Below are 19,623 nucleotides of genomic sequence, written 5' to 3' on the forward strand. Positions count from 1 at the left end.
AATTACAAGCACACACACACATACATGCGCACGCACACACACACACACACACACACACACACGCACGCGCACACGTACACGCGCGCACGCACACACACGATAAAGTAACTTATTGATGCTAGCTGCTCTATATTATTGAAATGTAAAGATTAAAATTGAGGAGATTTATTTTGTTGATCACATTAAATTGCAAAATTCTGAAGAAAATGTGATAATATGTTATGAATTTAAAACTATAATGTAGATATTTTCGAACTTGAATTTATTTTAAAATAATACTATTTAAAATAAACTATTAGAATAAAACAATTGGAATTTTGACAATAACAAATAATAATAAACATAAGTAATAAGGTGAAAACATTTGTGCAATTACCGCACTGTATATAACAGATTAATATGTTGCTAAGACAAATAAAAAGGCAATTGACTTTTAATACTTCAATTCAGAGTTCAAATTACTGGTGACTTAACTCCAGAGCTTACCACAACTAAATTCTAAAGATCAGACTTGTGTTTTGCAATAATTAATAACCCAACATAGCCACATATATTTATTTGCAATGTCACTGTTTGAATGATTCCCATAAATATTAAAAATGTCTTAGTACTGTAACATTTGACCTTCTGTTATTTAACTAAATTAAAATGTGAATATCTTAGTATTTCAGTATTTAGTTATTATGGCCTTCATCTGAAACAGTATTCTCAACCTGCCAGTCATTACTCCTTTGGGGATGAACGACCCTCCCATACGCGTCACCTAACAACATTGGAAAGCACAGACACATTTACATTGCAGTTCATAGCTGTAGCAAAATTATAGTTATTAAATAGCAATAAAAATAATTTTATAGTTGGGAGTCACCACACTATGGAGAAACTATATTGGAGGGTCACAGCATAGGAAGGTTGAGAACTACTGATCTAAAATATATTCTTTTCTCTATTCAACTTTTATAATGTTTACAGTGTTCCATGTAAGGTATAAATATCACTTATTTTTAGAATTTTAATAATACACACTGATAATTATTAATGTATGATTTAAAAGATGGGAGTAATGTGAAAATATAGTTAAAATTATAGCACATTATATAATATGAATACTCTGTATAAAATGGAATTTTAACTGAACCCCCAAAAGTATTTTTGTATATTTATTTGATGCACTTATTGCCTTCTCTGATGTTTCTTAGAACCCATGAAGGACAAATTTTATATATGTTTAAGTATAAACAATGATCTGAAAAGTACATCTTCAAGTTTCCATTCAGTTATATGGCTGCACAAGTTGTAAACACTTTTACTGCCATATTGGGTTGAAGAACATCTAAGTATTAAGTGGAATCTGTTCCCATGGGATCACTGGGCTAACGACCTTCAACTATGATGGCTTATTCTGTCTTCTGTTACTTGGTTGTTTCCTTAAACTGTGCTCCTTTATACTGTTCCGTTTTCCCAGTTCTCCTTTGCCTGTATATAAAGCTTCCTGTCGTTAATGGGCTCTTTTTTTACTCCTTACGAACAACTTTTATTTGCCGTTGCATCATTGTAAACATTTTATCCCACATAAAGACTAATACTTTTACCTGCGATGGTCCTCTGTGTGATATAACTAAGCCTAGCAAGACATAATGGATAACATTTTGAACAATGAGAACTTTGAATGGTTTGTATGTAATTTCTCATTTTTAACTAGTATTTGGATTTTTTATCCTATTACTGAGGTCAGGCTATTTGGTATTATATTTTATTGTGGTGTTGTATAGTTTTGTATATATTGTTAATATTTAATAATGCACAGAGACAACTTATGTTTTGAATAGTTTTGTTTTCTATGTAGGTTTTCAGCACATTTTTTTCTCAAGTATTCTGCCATTTCCTAACAACTTGTTTTAATATTACAAAGTGTTTAGATTTTCTAAAACATTTAAAGGGATCTATTGTTGAGGGATCACCCTGTGCTATTATCACTTACAAATCTACATGTGAATTAAGTATAGAAAAATCAAATTATACATAGAAGGATTCTAAAAAATGAGGTATAAAGTACGAGGTATCTAGGGTGAAAATGGCAAATTGTTCTGTTGTAACTTTCCTTTCCTCTTAGATATAGTATACATTTTCATTTTGAAATAATTTAGCATGTTTAAATTGCTTCAAATACATTTTCATATAGTCAGTACTATATCAACATTAGCTATTACTATAATGTCTCAGTAATATTATAATTAAATAATTTATAATTATGTAATATAAAATTATAGAAATTACAATTTCTTGTGCCAACCTTGGATACTCTGAAAACATGAGTTTTATATTTAAAGTCAGTTCGATTATGATCATCAAACTAAATGAACTCACACACACACACACACACACACACACTATAGTTCATTACTGGTGCTATTCTTCACCGACTAATTCAGATAAGAAACCACACCAGAGTAGAAACAAATGGATGGGATATCAAAGTCATGCTATTTTATGATGTTTGAATGCATTCACTAAAGTTATTTATTCATGTTTAAATGTGTATTTGAAAATTAATGTACAGAGCTTCAGAGTGCTTTTGGCACACAATTTTGTCAGTATTTTTCAGCCCACTACTGCTTTTCAAGTCTCCTAACAGTTGCACTGGAAGTCAACTTCTTGCATCTTCACTTTAGTTTTCCTTCTAAGACTTTGTGAACTTTGGCGAGTCATTTAATTTCAGTGTGCTTCAGGGTCCTCTTGAGTTAAATAAAATTTCACAGAGGATTTTAATTGAAACTTGGTGGTTTTGGAAATGTTTCTGATAGAAACTATGTCTCAAGAATTTTTTATTCTAATTCTTGTCTTGTTATTATAGTTTAATGATTCATTATTTTAGAAAATTATCATATAGCTTAATTGGCCATTAGTCATGTGTTATGATTGTATAGCATACCATTTATAAAGTTTTCACCATAAAAATGTACAATGGGCTATATATAAAAATATTTTGTTTCTTTAGCATAATTTTCAATGTAAAGTTGTCTAGGAAGTTCAGATTTAGCTAGCATAAATAAGAAAGACATGAAAGATGTATAGATGGGAGGGAAAGACATAAGGAAAGATAGAGGAAAGAATGAATTGGAAGTAGGTTACTGAGAGTAATACGCAGATGCTGGTAAACTCATTCAAACAGCTGCCTGCATTTGGGTGCTTTCTAGGAACTTGCTAATATTTAGGCTCGTGAGAATCTATGAGGATATAGACTTATCTTTGTTTTGCTGCCTATCTGTATACTTACAAATATTTTCAATGCAAGGGATTATGAATAACAGTCTTAATCTCAAAATATGATTGCTGTTTGTACAGGTGTAAACTTCATTATGGAGTTGTATATTTTCTTCACACCTCATTTCTTCCCCGTGTATATAAATGACAACATGTCCAGTGTTAATACAAGAGTCAAGAATCCTTTACAGTATGGTGAATTTTTAGCATGTGCTTTGAGCAGGAGGGGTACTCAATCCAACTTACCTTTATGGAAAAGCTTGGTGACTGGAACAAGATGGACTTGGAAGTTAAACTAAAGGCATATAATATTTAGGGGAGTTCAGTCTAATATTAAAGCCCAAGGAAGAACAGAGACTACAATAAAGAGAAAGAATAAGATGTTGGCTCCCGATATAGTCTCATGTAGCATTAAGTCCTTGTGAGCACATATTTTCTAGTTTCTAACCTCAGTATTTCCATATTGTTTGCAGAGAAGCTTTGCTCTTTTATTTTACTTCTTCTCCTTTTCTCAGATGATTTCATCTGATGCTTAGGTAACTAATTTGGTTTAGGAAAGAAGTCTATTGAATGCATGACTTTCATGGCTGCCACATCATTGACTTTATGATATAATTTGTAAAGCTATCCTTTCTAGAATTTTGAAATTACCTTCATTTTTAGAGAGGTGATTTGGTGTGGATGAATGAATGCCCCATCTCACCTGTTTCATGGGAGTTTTTTGATTTAGCTTTGTGAGACAGAATTTCACTGTAGTTCTAGGATTGAGAGTTTGAGGCAGAAGGATCACTGCAAATTTGAGACCAAGCTGGTCAACATAGTACCAGGACTGCATAGTGAGAACCTAATCAACAAAACCTAACCTCTTTACAATTAACTGGAGCACTGAGATTGTCTTGTACTCAACACCCTATACACCTGGATACTACCAAGGTCTACACTTTAGAACTTGGGTTCAAAGCTTAGTCTTCATAGTGTACCAGATTTCTAGGCCCTTAGGTAATTTGAAGGATAGTCTAAGACTAGGAAATAACATGTTTCTTCTGTTCCCAGCATGGGACTGTGAGACTTGAGTAAATTCATGTATGTGAAATTACTTGTTAACTAGAATAAGTATTTTGTTCTTATACTTACCAATCAGAGGTCTCCTCTATGCTGTATAAAGTCTGTGTGATATTTGTTAGAGCACATTAAAGCATATTGAGCAAAATCTAGTTAATATAGGAATCTGTGCTCTTTGAACCAGTTTTGATACAAAATTATCTGATGTAATGAGGCTACCTGGATTGCAGTTGCTTTGTAGACATTGTTTACCTCATAATACTCATGGCTTATCTGTCTTCAAATTACCTAATTTATTAAATCAATACTAAGTTATCTTATGTACAGACTATAAATACCAAAATAAAGTAATAATTTAGGATTTTCATACCTCAAAATGATTAATTTTTTTAATTAGGTATTTTCCTCATTTACATTTCCAATGCTATCCCAAAAGTCCCCCATACCCACCTACTCCCCCTTTTTGGCCCTGGCGTTCCCCTGTACTGGGGCATATAAAGTTTGCAAGTCCAATGGGCCTCTCTTTCCAGTGATGGCCGACTAGGCCAAAAATGATTAAATTTTAATAATATCAGTTTAATAATACTGTAAAATTTAGATTCACAATTGAATATCTAATCAGTGAAATTTTTATTTGGAATGTTGAGAAAATTTAAAGTATTTTACTAAAGAAACTTTCCTACTTAGTGATTCCTAATTAATTTAGAACATATTGATACAGTAATTCAAAACAATAGTTAGACAAATTAACTTACATTCTACAAATCTGATTTTCACTAAGTAATAATATAATAGTGATTTTACCTTCAATTTTACCCTAAATGGAAATGTTATGTTGCATAGGGTAAATGGTAGGTAAAGGGCCAGAGCTTTATGTATGCATGGTGAAACTATATGCAGTTTAACGTGTACGTAGTAGCAATTGTTTACTTACTGAGTAGAGGAATGCGAATGAAAACAGCCAGAGTCCATGATTAGATCAGTAAGCAAAGAATGTTGCTATCAAGCATAGTAACCAGAGTTTAATCCATAAAATTCACATGGTAGAAACATAAAGCTTACTGTTTCAAGTTTTTCTCTGACTTCTATGCATGTTCCGTGTGTGTGTGTGAATTTGTGTGTGTGTGTGTGTGTGTATTTGTGGGACTATGTGATATGTGGGCACATAAGTGTGTGTATGGGTAGACACGTATATACTTGCAATAAATAAATATGTTTAAAAAGAAGACAAGGAAGAAGGTTGCTTTTAATAGCTAATGCTCCTCCCCCAGAGTTGGGAGGAGGGATGGGATGAAGAAATGTGGGAGTGTGGACTAAGAGGGGGCAACTGCTGGACTGGAAATAAAATAATAAAAAAGAGAGAACAAGCCCTGTAATATCTATAAGTTCATAAATAAATTCAAAATCAAATTACTTTATTAAAAAAGAGCTAATACATGGTAAGATTGTTGGTTGACAGGGAGATTTTAGTATATGCCTAACAAGTTGCTAGCTTCCCATCTCTATTACTTTCATCTCTTGTCCTCTTAATCTGTCTTGTGTCCACTCTGCTTCATCCACACTGACCTCATGGCTTTTCTGGACTATATCAGACATACTTCTAACTTAAAATATCTACACTTCAGTATTCTTACTTATAATGTCCTTTTCTCTTAAACTACCTTAATCTCTGTGGTTCTTTATTCAAAACTTGCCTACTTAGAGAGGACCATCCTATCCAAAATTGTGTCATGCTTTATACAATGTATTTCCTTCTTACTTACTTTGTGCTTGTCTATTTAGCAATTATCTCCCAGACACTATATGTTTCCATGTTCATTGCCACAGGCTGTTTACCATAAATTATGCTTTATAAAAACCCCATGAGACCATGAGGATGGTCCTATTTTGTCTTCTCCTGTATTCTTGATACCTGTACCCGTGCCCACGTTATAGTATATGCTTAATACTTGTTTATTGAATGAAGAAGGGTTATACGAACCTGCAAGATTTTCTAGGCAGTTGGGTATGCCAAGTAAACTATGTTCATGATGCCAAGAACTGCTTTTGCCTTGTTTCATCACTAGATTGACTGAAGTATTTCTTAGCATATTAATTTTCTTATCAAGTAATGAACATAGTAGCAAACTAAATTTTATTATATAGCTATTTTATTATATAGTGAAACTAATTTTTTCATATGCATTAAAAATCTTTAAAGTTGCAAAGAAATATTTCATTTTACTACAATAAAACAGTTCCTAATAATTTTTACTTCTAAAATAAATTCATATTTTTGAACTCATCAAAGTAATGGTTATTCTCTATAATGCCATTTAAGTTATCATTATTTTCTTTATGCCTTGAATCCATTCATTTTATTAAAAATAAACTTAAAGGTTTACAAAAAGCATAATTTAAAAAAATTTTAGATCTTGAGTTCCATAAAACAACTTGAGCCATATAAACTTTCTATATTTAAAATTTTATAACTTATATATTGTAGAATTTAGGAGAATGTGCCTTGAAAATAATTCCAATTCTTGAAGTTTTGTAATGTGCATTATCTGTGGTTCTGACAAGCACTGATCTTCTTCTTCTTTTTTTTTTTTTTAATCTATACTAGAAGTTACATGGGAAGACCAGCAGGGAAAGGCGAATGGTACAGTAAGTGATGACAAACCATTGCCGACCCCGAAACAGCAGTCTGAGCCAGGTTTGTCAGGGTTTGGAAACCACATGAAAGCATGAGAGTACATACACTGCATTTCATGCTTTTTAAAGTGTGTGTTCTTATTTCTCATCTTCTCATTTTGATATGAACTTTACAGTGTGTGCATCCAGCATGGACTACATGATGAGTGCTTAACATGATTTGCTTATAAAATTAACCTCCTGTCTTTAAAGGAAAATCAATTTAAAGGAAAAAGGACAGTGTAGGTACAAGTGAATGTGCCTGCTGTATGTATTCAGTGGTACTTCAAGTGGAGAAGCACTCACTGCTCTTAACAGGACCGATAAAAGCTCAATAGAAATGTTAAAGTTTGACTTTTTATGCATCCCTATTTATTGCTCTGCCATAATATGATTTATTTGCAACTTAGTCAGAAGATGCTGGCTACAACAGGAAAGAGAAGGATGACACAGTTCAAGAATCAATAAGTGTCTCCTCAAATCATTGATTTTACCAGGGAGGTGAAANATTTTGTTTTGCTTTCTTCTTCATCAATTTGTACAAAAGTTTGATTACGTAGCAAGTCCCCATCCCCACCACCATATTTTAAGAGGGAAGAAATAAAAGTTGGTGAGATCTATTCAATAATCAGTATAACTTTTAATTTGTAATTAGAGAAATCAGTGTGAAATAAAATTTTATCAATTTTAAAATATTTGAATGGTTTTTACTTGTAATTTTATTTTAAATGGCTGTGTATAGGAACAATGACATTGTACTTTAACAATGTGCTGGCTTATTTTTCTCGGAGTTTAAAAACCTTTAATTTAAATATATCAAAGTAGAAATCAAAATAGTTCATTCGTGATCTTTATTACCATCTTTTGCAATGTCAACATTAAGGCTAACAACAAATTATTTGAGGACACAGGAAAGACAAAGTAACAGTCCTTTTAAAATCTTTGGTGACATAAACAAGTTAAAAAGTAGCTGCACTATGTCCTGAGCTGTTATACTTATGACAAGTGCTATTAAGGAGAATAGAGTGCCAGCCAGGAAAAGCTTATTGCATAATAAGTCTACATGCTAGAACAGCTGTCAAAGCCAAATGAAACATAATGAGACCTAATTCATTTTAGAAATTTAAATATATTTGCTAGAGTGGAAAATAGAAATCTTATATTTAGCAAGTCTTAACTGAACTCCGTGTATTAGAAAATATTAATAATTTTAATATATTTAAGGGAATATAAAAATTACAGATGTAAAATTAATTTATATTATGATTTATATAATAAACATACCCCTTAAAAGCATCACTCAAGAGAAATATTTAGTCATGTGGAGCTCTTGTTGAGTGAGAGTCTCTGCTCTGCCACTATAAGCAAACTAAGTGACTAATGAATTTCCCTCACTATATTGTGTAATATGGATTATCCTTGCTCATAAACTATTATGTGTCAGCAAACCTGATACATGATATGTTTTGGCCATGAAAACCTATATTTCTACATCAAAATCACAAGGCAATACAATGTTTGGCTGAAAGAATCTAAAGCTAAGATTTCTTTTAAATATTTTACATTATTTGCATAATATGTGTATATGTTTATAACTATTTACACATATACATATGAATTTTTATGTATTTATACAATTAAATGAATATATATACACATATATCCTTTATTTGAACATAACTTGCTTATACACTAGAGGAAATTATTGAGTACTTCATGTCAGAATAATGATTTAAATTTTATGTTTTGATACTTGTCAGTTTTGGTGTGAGTTATATATGAAAACTGGCTGTCTCAATCAAAGCACATAAATTAAGTTTTAGTTGTGTGATGTTGTACTGAAATAGAATAAATGTTGAATACTTATGCACCAAACTTGTGTGTAGTCTTAAAAGACATGGAGGATATAGAGAAGGTATTTTTAATGTGGAATTTTTAAACATGTTATAACCCTGAACTTTATATAAGGAAGACATGCTAGGAGTATTTATTTTATCTTTAGATAAATCTACACTGTCAGTTGTCTACTTGCTTAAATCAGTGCTCAAAACATGGTTTTATTCACTAAAATTAAGATCACCTTTCACGGGTTATCAAAATTCCTTATCAGACATTGATTGTAGCAAAAGGTGACATTGGAAAAAGTTTCTCTGTGTATGAACCTAAACCCTAGATAGCAAGTTCCTGGCATAGCAGGAATATATACTGTTCTTATTTTAAGTTGGCCTTCTGTTAAAATATATACAAGAATTACTTATAGTGTTTGGTAACTTTTCCATTTTAAGAAGTATGTCAACAACAAGTGTGATAAACACGTTAGTAATAAATGCTAATTTGCATGATATAGATTAGAACATGAAATAAATGTTTGAGTGAATTTTGAATAGCATCTGCTTTTTTAAGAGAAATTGAAGTAAGGTATTCTAGTATTACCAGAGAGGAATTGTTCACTTTCTAATGTGATGGGTGGCTCCAGAAATGGAGATCGCTAGGAGTGTATGAGATCACATTCTCACCTTTACCACATCAGGGTCTCTGCTATGAGTGCAAAATCTAACAACTGGAATGTCTTTAGTGCCCAGAATTTACTGTTTAGTTGATTATATTCCTTATTAAGCATGCACATTAGATTTGTTTTAGGGTGTAACTTTAATGATTCTGGTCTTTTTGTTTGTTGGCTTGTTTGTTTGTTGTTTGTTTTTAGTTCTGAATCTAGACCCCATCATATGCTAGGCAAAGCCCAGCCCTAGATATTATATTCTTAATATAAATGGAAAATACATAATCATGGACAATATATAGTTTATTTTTTTATGAGCACTCTTACTGTAGACAAGAAAGCTATGATCACTACAAATACAATGAACACTATCAAACATTAAAAACAAATGTTAAACTGTTTAATTTATGTTTGTTTGTGAATTTATCTGCACATAAATGTCTAAAAATTCCCTTTAAGAAAAAGCATACATCTACATAAAATAGTTCAGTTTCATATTGTGTTTCCTACATAGGAAGTGTGCTGAGAAAGCTATTTGGTTGACTCTTTCACATTTAATAAATGTTTGGAAGTGCTATAGGTTCACAGATTTTCAGTCATTCAGAATGTGTGAAAATAGCACTTTAATGATTTCTACTATGTTTGAAGATTAAACCTATCAGTTGTAGGCATTTTTCTTGACCTGGTTGTTTTTTTTTTTATGTTTTTTTTTATTTGTTTGTTTGTAAGTCAAGTCAATGAAACACTGTATTGAAGTACCATATTTACTATTTATGGCTTAATTATATTCCACACTCCTGAGATTTTACTAATTACTGTGGCTATTGTGTAAGTTCTACTTTAGCTTTATATGATATGAGTGACGGTTTCTTCCCAATATAAACATTTCCACAGCACAGTATTTGTGGAATTTTCATCTTAGATGAAGATAAGAATTTTTCTTTGATTTACCTTTGGAATTATGAGTTATAAATTTACCTGAATTTTATTATTTATTTTAATAAATTTTATACATAAATTTTCTTGGGTATTTTTCATATTTTATATATTTTTTATTCTTGAATACCTTGGCATTTCTTGAAAGAAGATATGATTTATTTGATCTAAAGCATAATTCTAAATTAATCTTATAATTTATACTTTGTCCTTTAAATTTGGAAAGATTCAGGATTCTATTTTTAGTTACTTTTACATATTTTCTGATTATAGATTGTGTTAGAGAAAAATATGTGTAAGTCAAAGTAATATTTAATAAGATGCAGATTAACAGATGAGCTTTAGATTTAAGTCCTAGTATCACACTTAGAAATAAATATGGCCATCACCTGACCTTCACGTGACCAGTTTCAGGGCCTCCCACAGGCAGCAGAGCCGTTTTCTCCTGCCTTGTCTCTAATCCATCCTGCCTGTGAATGTGCTCATCCAGGCTTTTTTGGAACATCCATCTTCTTTTATAGTTGTCATTGTCAATCTCTCACCTCACAAATTCCCATACTATTGTGAGCTGAATGCCCTAAGGAACTTAAACTCTTCATGTTTCTACTTCATTGTATTCCAAGTATTTGAAATATAATTTTACATAGTGATAAACCGGTGCTTATGAGTTTTCCTATATTTATATTTCATTGTGATTTGTGAAAATAACTTGTTTCATGTGTTATAGTGAACAGAAAAAGGCAATGAACTTTATAAGACCTTTGTATTTGCTATGTCCAAAACAAAAATCTATCTGTAACTGACAGAAGTCACCACTTATGGTAAAGGGCGTATTTTGCTATCTGTGATTGCTCTTAACTGGTTATGGGTAAATTAAAATTCCGGTTTACTAATATTAGGTAGGAGTGTGGTAGCTGGTTGTTGCCTGAAAGAGGAATTCACTTAAATTACCATTGACAGCACTGAGGACATAGTAACTTGTGACATGGTAACATTCAAATGCAAGCTAGAGAATGGGAGGTTTGGAGGGGAGACACAAAACTTTTTAAAAGTTGACTTCATTCTTAAGAATTTCTCACATGTATACAATTAAATATAATTATAACCTTCATTTTCTTCTCCATCTTACCTCATACCCCTTCCCAACTTCATTCGGGAGACAGAAGACTCATTAAGTCCACTGGAGCAATGGAAACTACAAGTTGACACATAGCTTCTTTTAAGGCTCAGTGGAGTCTGCTCTTCATTACAATACCATGAATACCATGTACAAAAGAGTTGTGGGGTTTTTTGTTTGTTTGTTTGTTTTACAAATTGTAGCATGATATAGCCATGATTGCTGAAGTATGATTTATGACTTTGAGTGTTTCTTTTTAAGTGATAGTGTTTTAACACTTACTATATAATATAATCATAAGGAAGGCAAGAAAGCAGTCCACAGAGCTGATATAACTGCATTTATACTCGGAGTGTTTCTGATTTGCTTGAGTCTGTCTGCTACAGTTATATTTTATATATACTTTTGAGCTGTATCACTGTATCACAGTTACATGAATAATGAAAATGATTTAATGGATCCTTTGTTGTACTCAGATGGTGGTCAAGATGTATCCTCTTGATTCCTGTTACAAACAATATAAAATTTGTATTGTCTAAGATTTATAAAATGTCTGTGTCTAAGAATGTAGGTCCTGATCTATCACCTATAAACCTGAAATCATTCTAGATTTCTTGACCATTGTAATGAGGTTGTTTTTCTTAAGAATGTTTACAATGAAATGTTTGGGTCTCACAGTGAGAGCACTGGTTCTTGGTCTTCCTGCCTGTGTGACTCGCTGTCTCTCATGTCTGTGGCTCAGAGAGCAGTGAGGAGAAACCTGTTGTTCTGATGCTGATCCTGCTGCTGTATTTGTTCTGTGACTTTGGATAAGTTCGCTTGAATTCTCTCTGCTTCCACTATTTACTATAAGAATGAGTGAAATTGAGAAGAAATTATCATCTAAAAAGCAGTATATAATATGGAAACCATATAAATTAACCCAGTGTACAGTGTAAAATACTGGACAGGAAAGCAATCTTCATTAATTTCAATCTGTGTTTTCTGGAAAAAAAAAACAAACAAACCACAAAACCCAATGATCTCTTGGAGAAGTTGCAAGCACCTGTAAACAATTGTTTTCCTCCCCATTCTTCCCAGTTTACTCTTATCACGTTAGGAAACTGTTTTAGCACTGTGCTAAATGTTTATCTATGAAAATGTCATATCAAAGAATAATAATGTGACAGAATTCAGTAAGAGCCTTTGTTATTAATGTCTAATTTTTTTAAGTATCTTCTTCACAGTATGGGTGCAATGAGAGTGAAAAAGAAAATACAGCTTCTTTATACACACGAGTACATTTCAGAAGGGCACAAAATCTGTGTCTTGTGTTCAATCATATTAGGGGCCTCCAGTTAGAAATGCAATTGTGAGGAGTATCTTATTTTGATATGTGAAAATATGCTTACATAATAAAAGACAACATTGCTAAGGTATCAAAATGTATCATTCCTTTTCCAGTTATTTTAGCTTTCATCTTTTTCTAAGGTATTTTAATACTTTTCTTTTAATAGACTTTGTTTTCTTGACCTTCATAAAAGAAACATTTGTTGTAAGAATTAATTGTGTCGGGACTTACAATTCTAATATATTTGCATTCCAACATGCTTTTTCCTCAAAAATCATTCAAAGACTATAATTTACTTAATCAAGAACTGAATGTGGTATTTAAGAATTTTGTGTATTTGATTCAGAAGATTTCAATATGACTTTGTGTTATAAAATTTCCCTATGTCAATTGAGCTCAGACTGCTTCACCAATATGTTAAAAGACTTTCTTTGAAAGCTTTATTTAATTGGCTTTGTTTTCTTGATTTCAAGTTACTGTGTAAAAAGCTTTTCAACTTCTCAAATAGTAGTTAGAAAAGTATTATTATCCACATGTGTGCCATATCTATTCTAGTGAGTGGTGACTTCTGAAGGTAAATCTTAAGAAAATACTGTAGTAACAATATATGATGTGGTATTTGTAAGAATTTTCTCAATAAATAATTACTATAAGTGAACATGATAAACATTTGTCAAAATCAAATGACAATTTTAATTTGTGACAAACTACAACCTCATATTTCATGTACTATTCTTATAATGAGTTGTATTTTACTATTTTTTAATTTTTTATTTAAACATTTAACTAGGGTGAAGTGATTTAATGAAATATTGGCCTGACAGATGATCTTTTTTTTCTGATTAAATGGAGAAATACCACAGTGTGAGTGGGACCCAGCTCTTTTTAATGATGACTCAATTAAATTCTTTCTTCAGATACTTAAATGTTGAAAGCATTTGCATGTTTTAATTTGACTGAGTAATGTCTGAAAAATGTGGTCATACCAATCATATTGGTTTTACTAATGGTATTTTATTTTAGTGTCAGTATCCAAGATTGGCTGAGCTTTTTCAGATTCTCTTCTATGCACTAACCTTATTTTTCTCTTTCTGCTAACCTATACTTAATTAACTACATTCCCATCAGCTCTTCTAATCTGTTATACTATGCACTTGACTTTCTTCCCTACGACTTCACAGGACTTCTTTCAAAGTGACCCAGGGTTCTTTCCTTCAGCATCACTTTTAGCTTTCGACTGCATCCACTCATACCCATCTCCTTTGTCTATGTCTGTTCATTGCATGCTGTGATCACAGAAGATGTGGACTCCACAAGGAAAAGAAATACAGGTCTGTGTCTCCTCCTGGCCTCCTTTGCTCTCTTTTCATGTAATCTGACTTATCCTAGAAACAGTTTACCACTTGTTTTGCTCATTTCTTAACTTTGCACTTTTCTAATATATGAAAATATTACATTTTCCAGGTGTCTTAAGTTTTTATTTTATAATTTTTACATAGCTTCTCCAATTTGATGGATAAAAGTAAAATTTCACATAATCCATATATCTTGTCTTTTTATAACTAGAAAATAGCCAGAGACCCAAGAGATACATATTTGGATATAAGTATTATGTGAATATTTACCAGAGAAAGTCACCTAGATTAAATAAGTTAGTCATAATTTACTCCCAAAATTATTCTTCATTTAAAACTTGATTTGTTCCATTTTTACATAGCTTGAAAAACACATATTTGGTATATCATGACCAGCATTTTCCTAGGATATAAGGATACCAAAGACGTCATATATGCTCTGAAGAAAGTCTATTACATTTATTTACTTAGTAATTAATAGATCAGAATGGTATGCTATGCTAATTTGCCAGCATGAATGGTTTTTCAGTCTTTTCAACAAAATTACAAATTTAAATAAAATTTGTTTTAAATAAATATACATAGGGGGAATCATGTCGGAGGTGAAACTTTAATATGTATTAAACACATACATTAAACAAATGCTCTGTAATACTGCTCGAGGTGTTGGAAACATCAAGGCAATCAAAACAGCTGCATATCCTTGCAGGTATTTTCAGGGCTTGACTTACAAATAAAGGCAATAATTAATTATTGGTACTATTATTATTTTAGATGACAAAAACTGATATCATTTTTGTCAGATTTATGTTAGTTAAAACAATACTTCTGATACTGAGTTAAAAGTTAGGAAATGTTTGGTTTTTTTTTTGGAGGGGGGACTTTTCAAATAGTTATGGAATCAAGGAAACAGTGGTCAATGGCCTCAAGCAATGTTACATGAAATTATTAGAATTCACAGAGGTTCTGTGAAATTACTGAAACACATTAAGCAACAGAATTACAAAGATGCTAGTAATTTATGTGGCATCAATAATAAAGCAATTCATCAGTTAATAGATAATGATTAAAATTAAGAATATCAATATAATACGTGAAAAGATAATTTAAAGATGTGGCACCTTCAATTCATTGAATAAGCCTTATTGATGCAGGACTGAGGACATAAATAATCTCTTGTTATTTGGTTGTCAGATGCTTGTACATTTCATAGGAAAATACAGGTTGTATATCCTTCAGAATAATTTGAGTTCATTTTCTAAATGGGTTAAGTAAAAGGCTCATTTGGGTTATCCAAGTATAAAAGATTAATAATAGCAATTAGATGTGTGAATCTGAAATTGAGAAAAATATTTATACTGGGCTTTTCGAAAGGATGCCACTAGCAGATATGAACATTCAGAGACCTGGAAGATTTCTTTACATTTAAGAAGTGAATGAGTGAGGACTAGAAATTTGCTAGCACAAACTTCCTATCATTAAGAGACTTCAAGAACAAAGCATTGTAAAAATGAATCTAGGTAGCAGAGACAGACCCTAGAGAGAAAGAGACATGCTACATCTCTCAAAGATAACAGTGATTGGCAATGGTCTTTGTCTAGGGGCACTCTAATAAACTTTATAGGACTGAAAGTGAAATTAACGAACAAGAAGGGTCATGGGAAATAAAATGATAATAAATGAAGATGAGTAGAAGCCTTGCCTTCTTGATGCTGTAGAGAAGCTATAAAGAGCAGCTACCTTGGGGTTTTGGAGAGGAAACTCACAAGCAGACAAAGGACTATGCTAGCTCAGATGAACAGAGATCCTAAATTCACAAGGCATTGTTTCCTTTCAGCTTGTGTGATCGACTCAGTAGTACAGTTCTGTTGTAATTATTTTGATCTGAGTTTCACTGATGAAAAGTTATAAAAGAAAGTAAAAGTGAATAAAGAATTTGGGAGTCATGACAGTTGACGTAATGTTCTAATGAATGATCAGGAAAAGGCATAATTAGATGCAGAATTTTTTAAATTGCTGAGAGAAAAGATTTGATGAAATCACTGTAATTTGATATAATACTGAAAATGAATTAAAGAAAACAGGAAATTATTATGAGACTAATCTGGTATTTATTTTTAATGTGTTAAGCATTTGCAAACATTGTAAAGAGAACGTTTGCCCCAGGAATGCGTTCCTGAGATAGAATATATAATGGCAATTGGAGAGGCAAATATGCTTTACTGCTAGAACTTTATAGGTGACTGTAGCATGTAGTTTTTGTTCTACCCACCTTTAGCTCCGGGAGGTAACTGCACTACCAGCCCCTACCTGGCTTCCCTTGAATCCTTAGATAAAAGATACAGACACTCAGTTGTTCATTTCACTTTGCCTTCTTGGCACAATTGCTGGGCGTTACTGTCTCCTGCCCTGAAAAGCACGTCCTTACACATTTCTAATCTCTGTCTCTCCCACCTTCACTAAACTTCAATTGCCAAACTCCCCTTCCCACCTGCCTATAAGAGCAGCCTGTGTGGCCACTCAATTTTGAGAGCTCACGGGACTCTTAGTTCTCCTCTGCATCTCCCTGCCCTGTGGTCAGGGACCCGGAAGTGCCACCTGTACCTTCTGCCAAGCAATTGGTCCATGGCTTTCTTTACTGACAGATCAAGAACCAATTGCGAAACAGGACCTTAGCATCAGAACTGCTCCTTACAGATGATTGAAGTTATTGAGGTGCCATGATATGTAAAAGAGATGTGTAAATTAGCTTTGGATGAACATAATTGATGTTTATGTAGGATATAATTTATATAGGATATATAATTGAATGAACATAAAAAGTATTTATATGGGATTAGAAAAGCATATCAAAGTGTTTCTGAGACAACTGCTATTGAAGGGCCAGCTTCCTATTCTGGATAAGGGTAGTAATAAACTCTCTATTAAGAAACGGAGGCCATGCTGCCTATAAATGAAAGAATAGGATGTTAGGGGAAAAGTCTATAGGGGAAAGATTTGGAGAATATGTTTTTTAAGACAAAACAGATTGGAAATTTTTCAGAAGAAAATGAATACTAGGTAAATAAAATACTTTGTATTGTTTAATAGTGGTAAAAAAACAGAAGGGGAAATTAAGCTACTCTAAGGAAGACAATTCAGAGATTGGATTTAGAACTTATGAAAGGCTTTTTGTAACTTAAAAAGGGTAGAAGTAATATGCTTGAGAGAGGTCAGAAAGTCAATCAAAGGACTGATAATGAAGGCACCAGCCATAAGAATAAATGGTTTCTAGTGTGCACATGATTTGGAAGAATTTAAGGAAAGCAGTGGGAAAGCTTAGAAATGATGTACAAACTCATAGAATTCTCAAAATACAAATATTTTAAAATTATGGAGAAAATGTTTTATTGGCTACTTAATTGATATAAGCCAAATTTTGTTATTAAGTACATGTAATCCAAATTTTCTCTGGTATATTTTAACACTGGTTGGCTTAGTAGATCTATAACATTGAAGTCTTGGCTTTCTGACTTGCTATTGCAGTCATAATGCTGCCAATGAGGACTTGGTCTTTACTAAGCAACATTGTGCTAGTTTCTACAAACATAAATACCAGGGGCCAGTGAAGATTAGGGCCATCTGTCCAAAGCCATGAAAGAAAGATGGATCCATAGAGGAGCAAAGAAGAGGCACTGATGGAGGAAATAGTGTTAGCAAGTCTTGTGACTCGGAGTTCACGGTGAACGCCAGCTCTAGATAAAGGTGGGGGTGGCTAATTCTTTTCTAGAGCTGTGTGAAGTCTTAATCGGCAAAAGGTGAGTAACTTCATTAGCCTGGACTCACATCTCCAATGACGTTGAAGTTTAATTTTATCACTGTAAACTAATAGCTCAACCCAAAATATGTGTTCTTTCTGTTATATAGTATATCATCACTTACTAATTATTTATAGTTGAAATTAATTGTTTTAGTATATATTTATTTTGTATAATACGTGTGTGTGTGTGTGTGTGTGTGTGTGTAAAGCAAGTATATTAGTTTGTGGCTGTGAGTGTAGGATGTAATTGTTACACAAGCCTCTGCATCCCAGCTTTAGCACCTGCAGTCCTAGGCTTGTCCCTTTGAAACACTGCACCTGAGTGACAGCAGACAGCAGCACTCAAGTCTGAGAGATGCTGTGAGCCTCCACTCTCTAGGAAGGGAAACTTGAGCTGGCTTCCGTTTTGGGTTGATAATGAATTCCAGCTAGTTTAAAGGACTGATTATATTTGGGGAATGAGGTTCTGGGAATTGAACTCATGACCTCATACTTCCTGAGCATATGCTATACCACTATTCTACAAACCCAGGTCAAAATTGTTAATTTTTCATGAAGAATAAAAGGTTATCTCTGAAAAGAGGAACACCCTCTTAAAAACTACAAAGAAATAAGAGAGTGAACTGATTCCAGTGTGGCTTCTATAAACATGTTATCAAATCATAAATAAAAAGCGCATAATATATTGGGGTAACACATTTGCTATAGCTTAGAGAATGTATTGAGAGCTTTGAGACATAACTTACTTATAAAACTTTAACTGAAAACTGAGTGAAAGTTATATAGAGATATTTCTCTTTTTTAAATAATTAATTTTTTTGCACTCCATATATTATTCCTTCCAACCCGTCCACCCTCTGACTGTTTCACATCCCATGTCTCCTCCCCATCCCCCTGTCTCCACATGGATGTCCCCACCCCCAACCCCACCTAAGCTCTATGGAGCCTCCAGTCTATTGATCGTTAGGTACATCATCTCTGAATAAACACAGACCCAGCAGTCCTCTAATGTATGTGGCTGGGGACCTCATATCAGCTGCCTGTTTGGTGGCCCGGTGTTTGAGAGATCTCGGGGGTCCAGATTGAGACTGCTGGTCCTCCCTCAGGGTCACCCTCTTCCTCAGCTTCTTCCAGCTTTAGGGGTCAGCAGCTTCTGTCCATTGGTTGGGTGTAAGTACCTGACTCTGACTCTTTGAGCTGCTTGTTGAGTTTTTCAGAGGACAGTTATGCTAGGCCCCCTTTTGTGAGTGCTCCATAGCCTTCAAAATAGTGTCAGGTCTTGGGGCCTCCCCTTGAGCTGGATCCCACTTTGGACAAAAAGCTTGTTGAGCTTTTTGAGTTCTGTGAACTGTATCTTGGGTATTCTGCGTTTTTTTTTTCATAAACTATCACTTAAATTATTTTGTCTGTAACACTGGAAGAAAAATGATTAATTCCGTTTTTAAAAACCAATTATTGTTTACTTAGCAGTGTGTGAGTCCTGGGACTGACTGACTTTCTTTCTTTCTTTCTTTCTTTCTTTCTTTCTTTCTTTCTTTCTTTCTTTCTTTCTTTCTTTCTTTCTTTCTTTCTTCCTTCCTTTCCCTC

General features: G+C 33.0%; 1 protein-coding gene across 49 annotated transcripts in view; it reads left to right on the forward strand.

The window, feature by feature from the left end:
• The window catches only part of Rims2 (regulating synaptic membrane exocytosis 2), a 482,991-nt gene that overhangs the window by 337,027 nt on the left and 126,341 nt on the right, over window positions 1–19,623 (forward strand). For 25 of the 49 annotated variants that reach the window (XM_029469473.1, XM_029469478.1, XM_029469477.1 and 22 more), the window contains 2 exons: window positions 6,932–7,021; window positions 14,181–14,213. The exons of 16 other annotated variants lie outside the window; for them this stretch is intronic. In XM_029469473.1, coding sequence (XP_029325333.1) covers window positions 6,932–7,021; window positions 14,181–14,213 — 123 coding nt within the window. The remainder of the gene's footprint in view (window positions 1–6,931; window positions 7,022–14,180; window positions 14,214–19,623) is intronic. 8 more of the 49 variants (XM_029469498.1, XM_029469499.1, XM_029469475.1 and 5 more) reach the window with 4 other exon arrangements.

The sequence above is a fragment of the Mus caroli genome, chromosome 15 (genome assembly GCF_900094665.2).
Source record: "Mus caroli chromosome 15, CAROLI_EIJ_v1.1, whole genome shotgun sequence".
Lineage (NCBI taxonomy): Eukaryota > Metazoa > Chordata > Mammalia > Rodentia > Muridae > Mus > Mus caroli.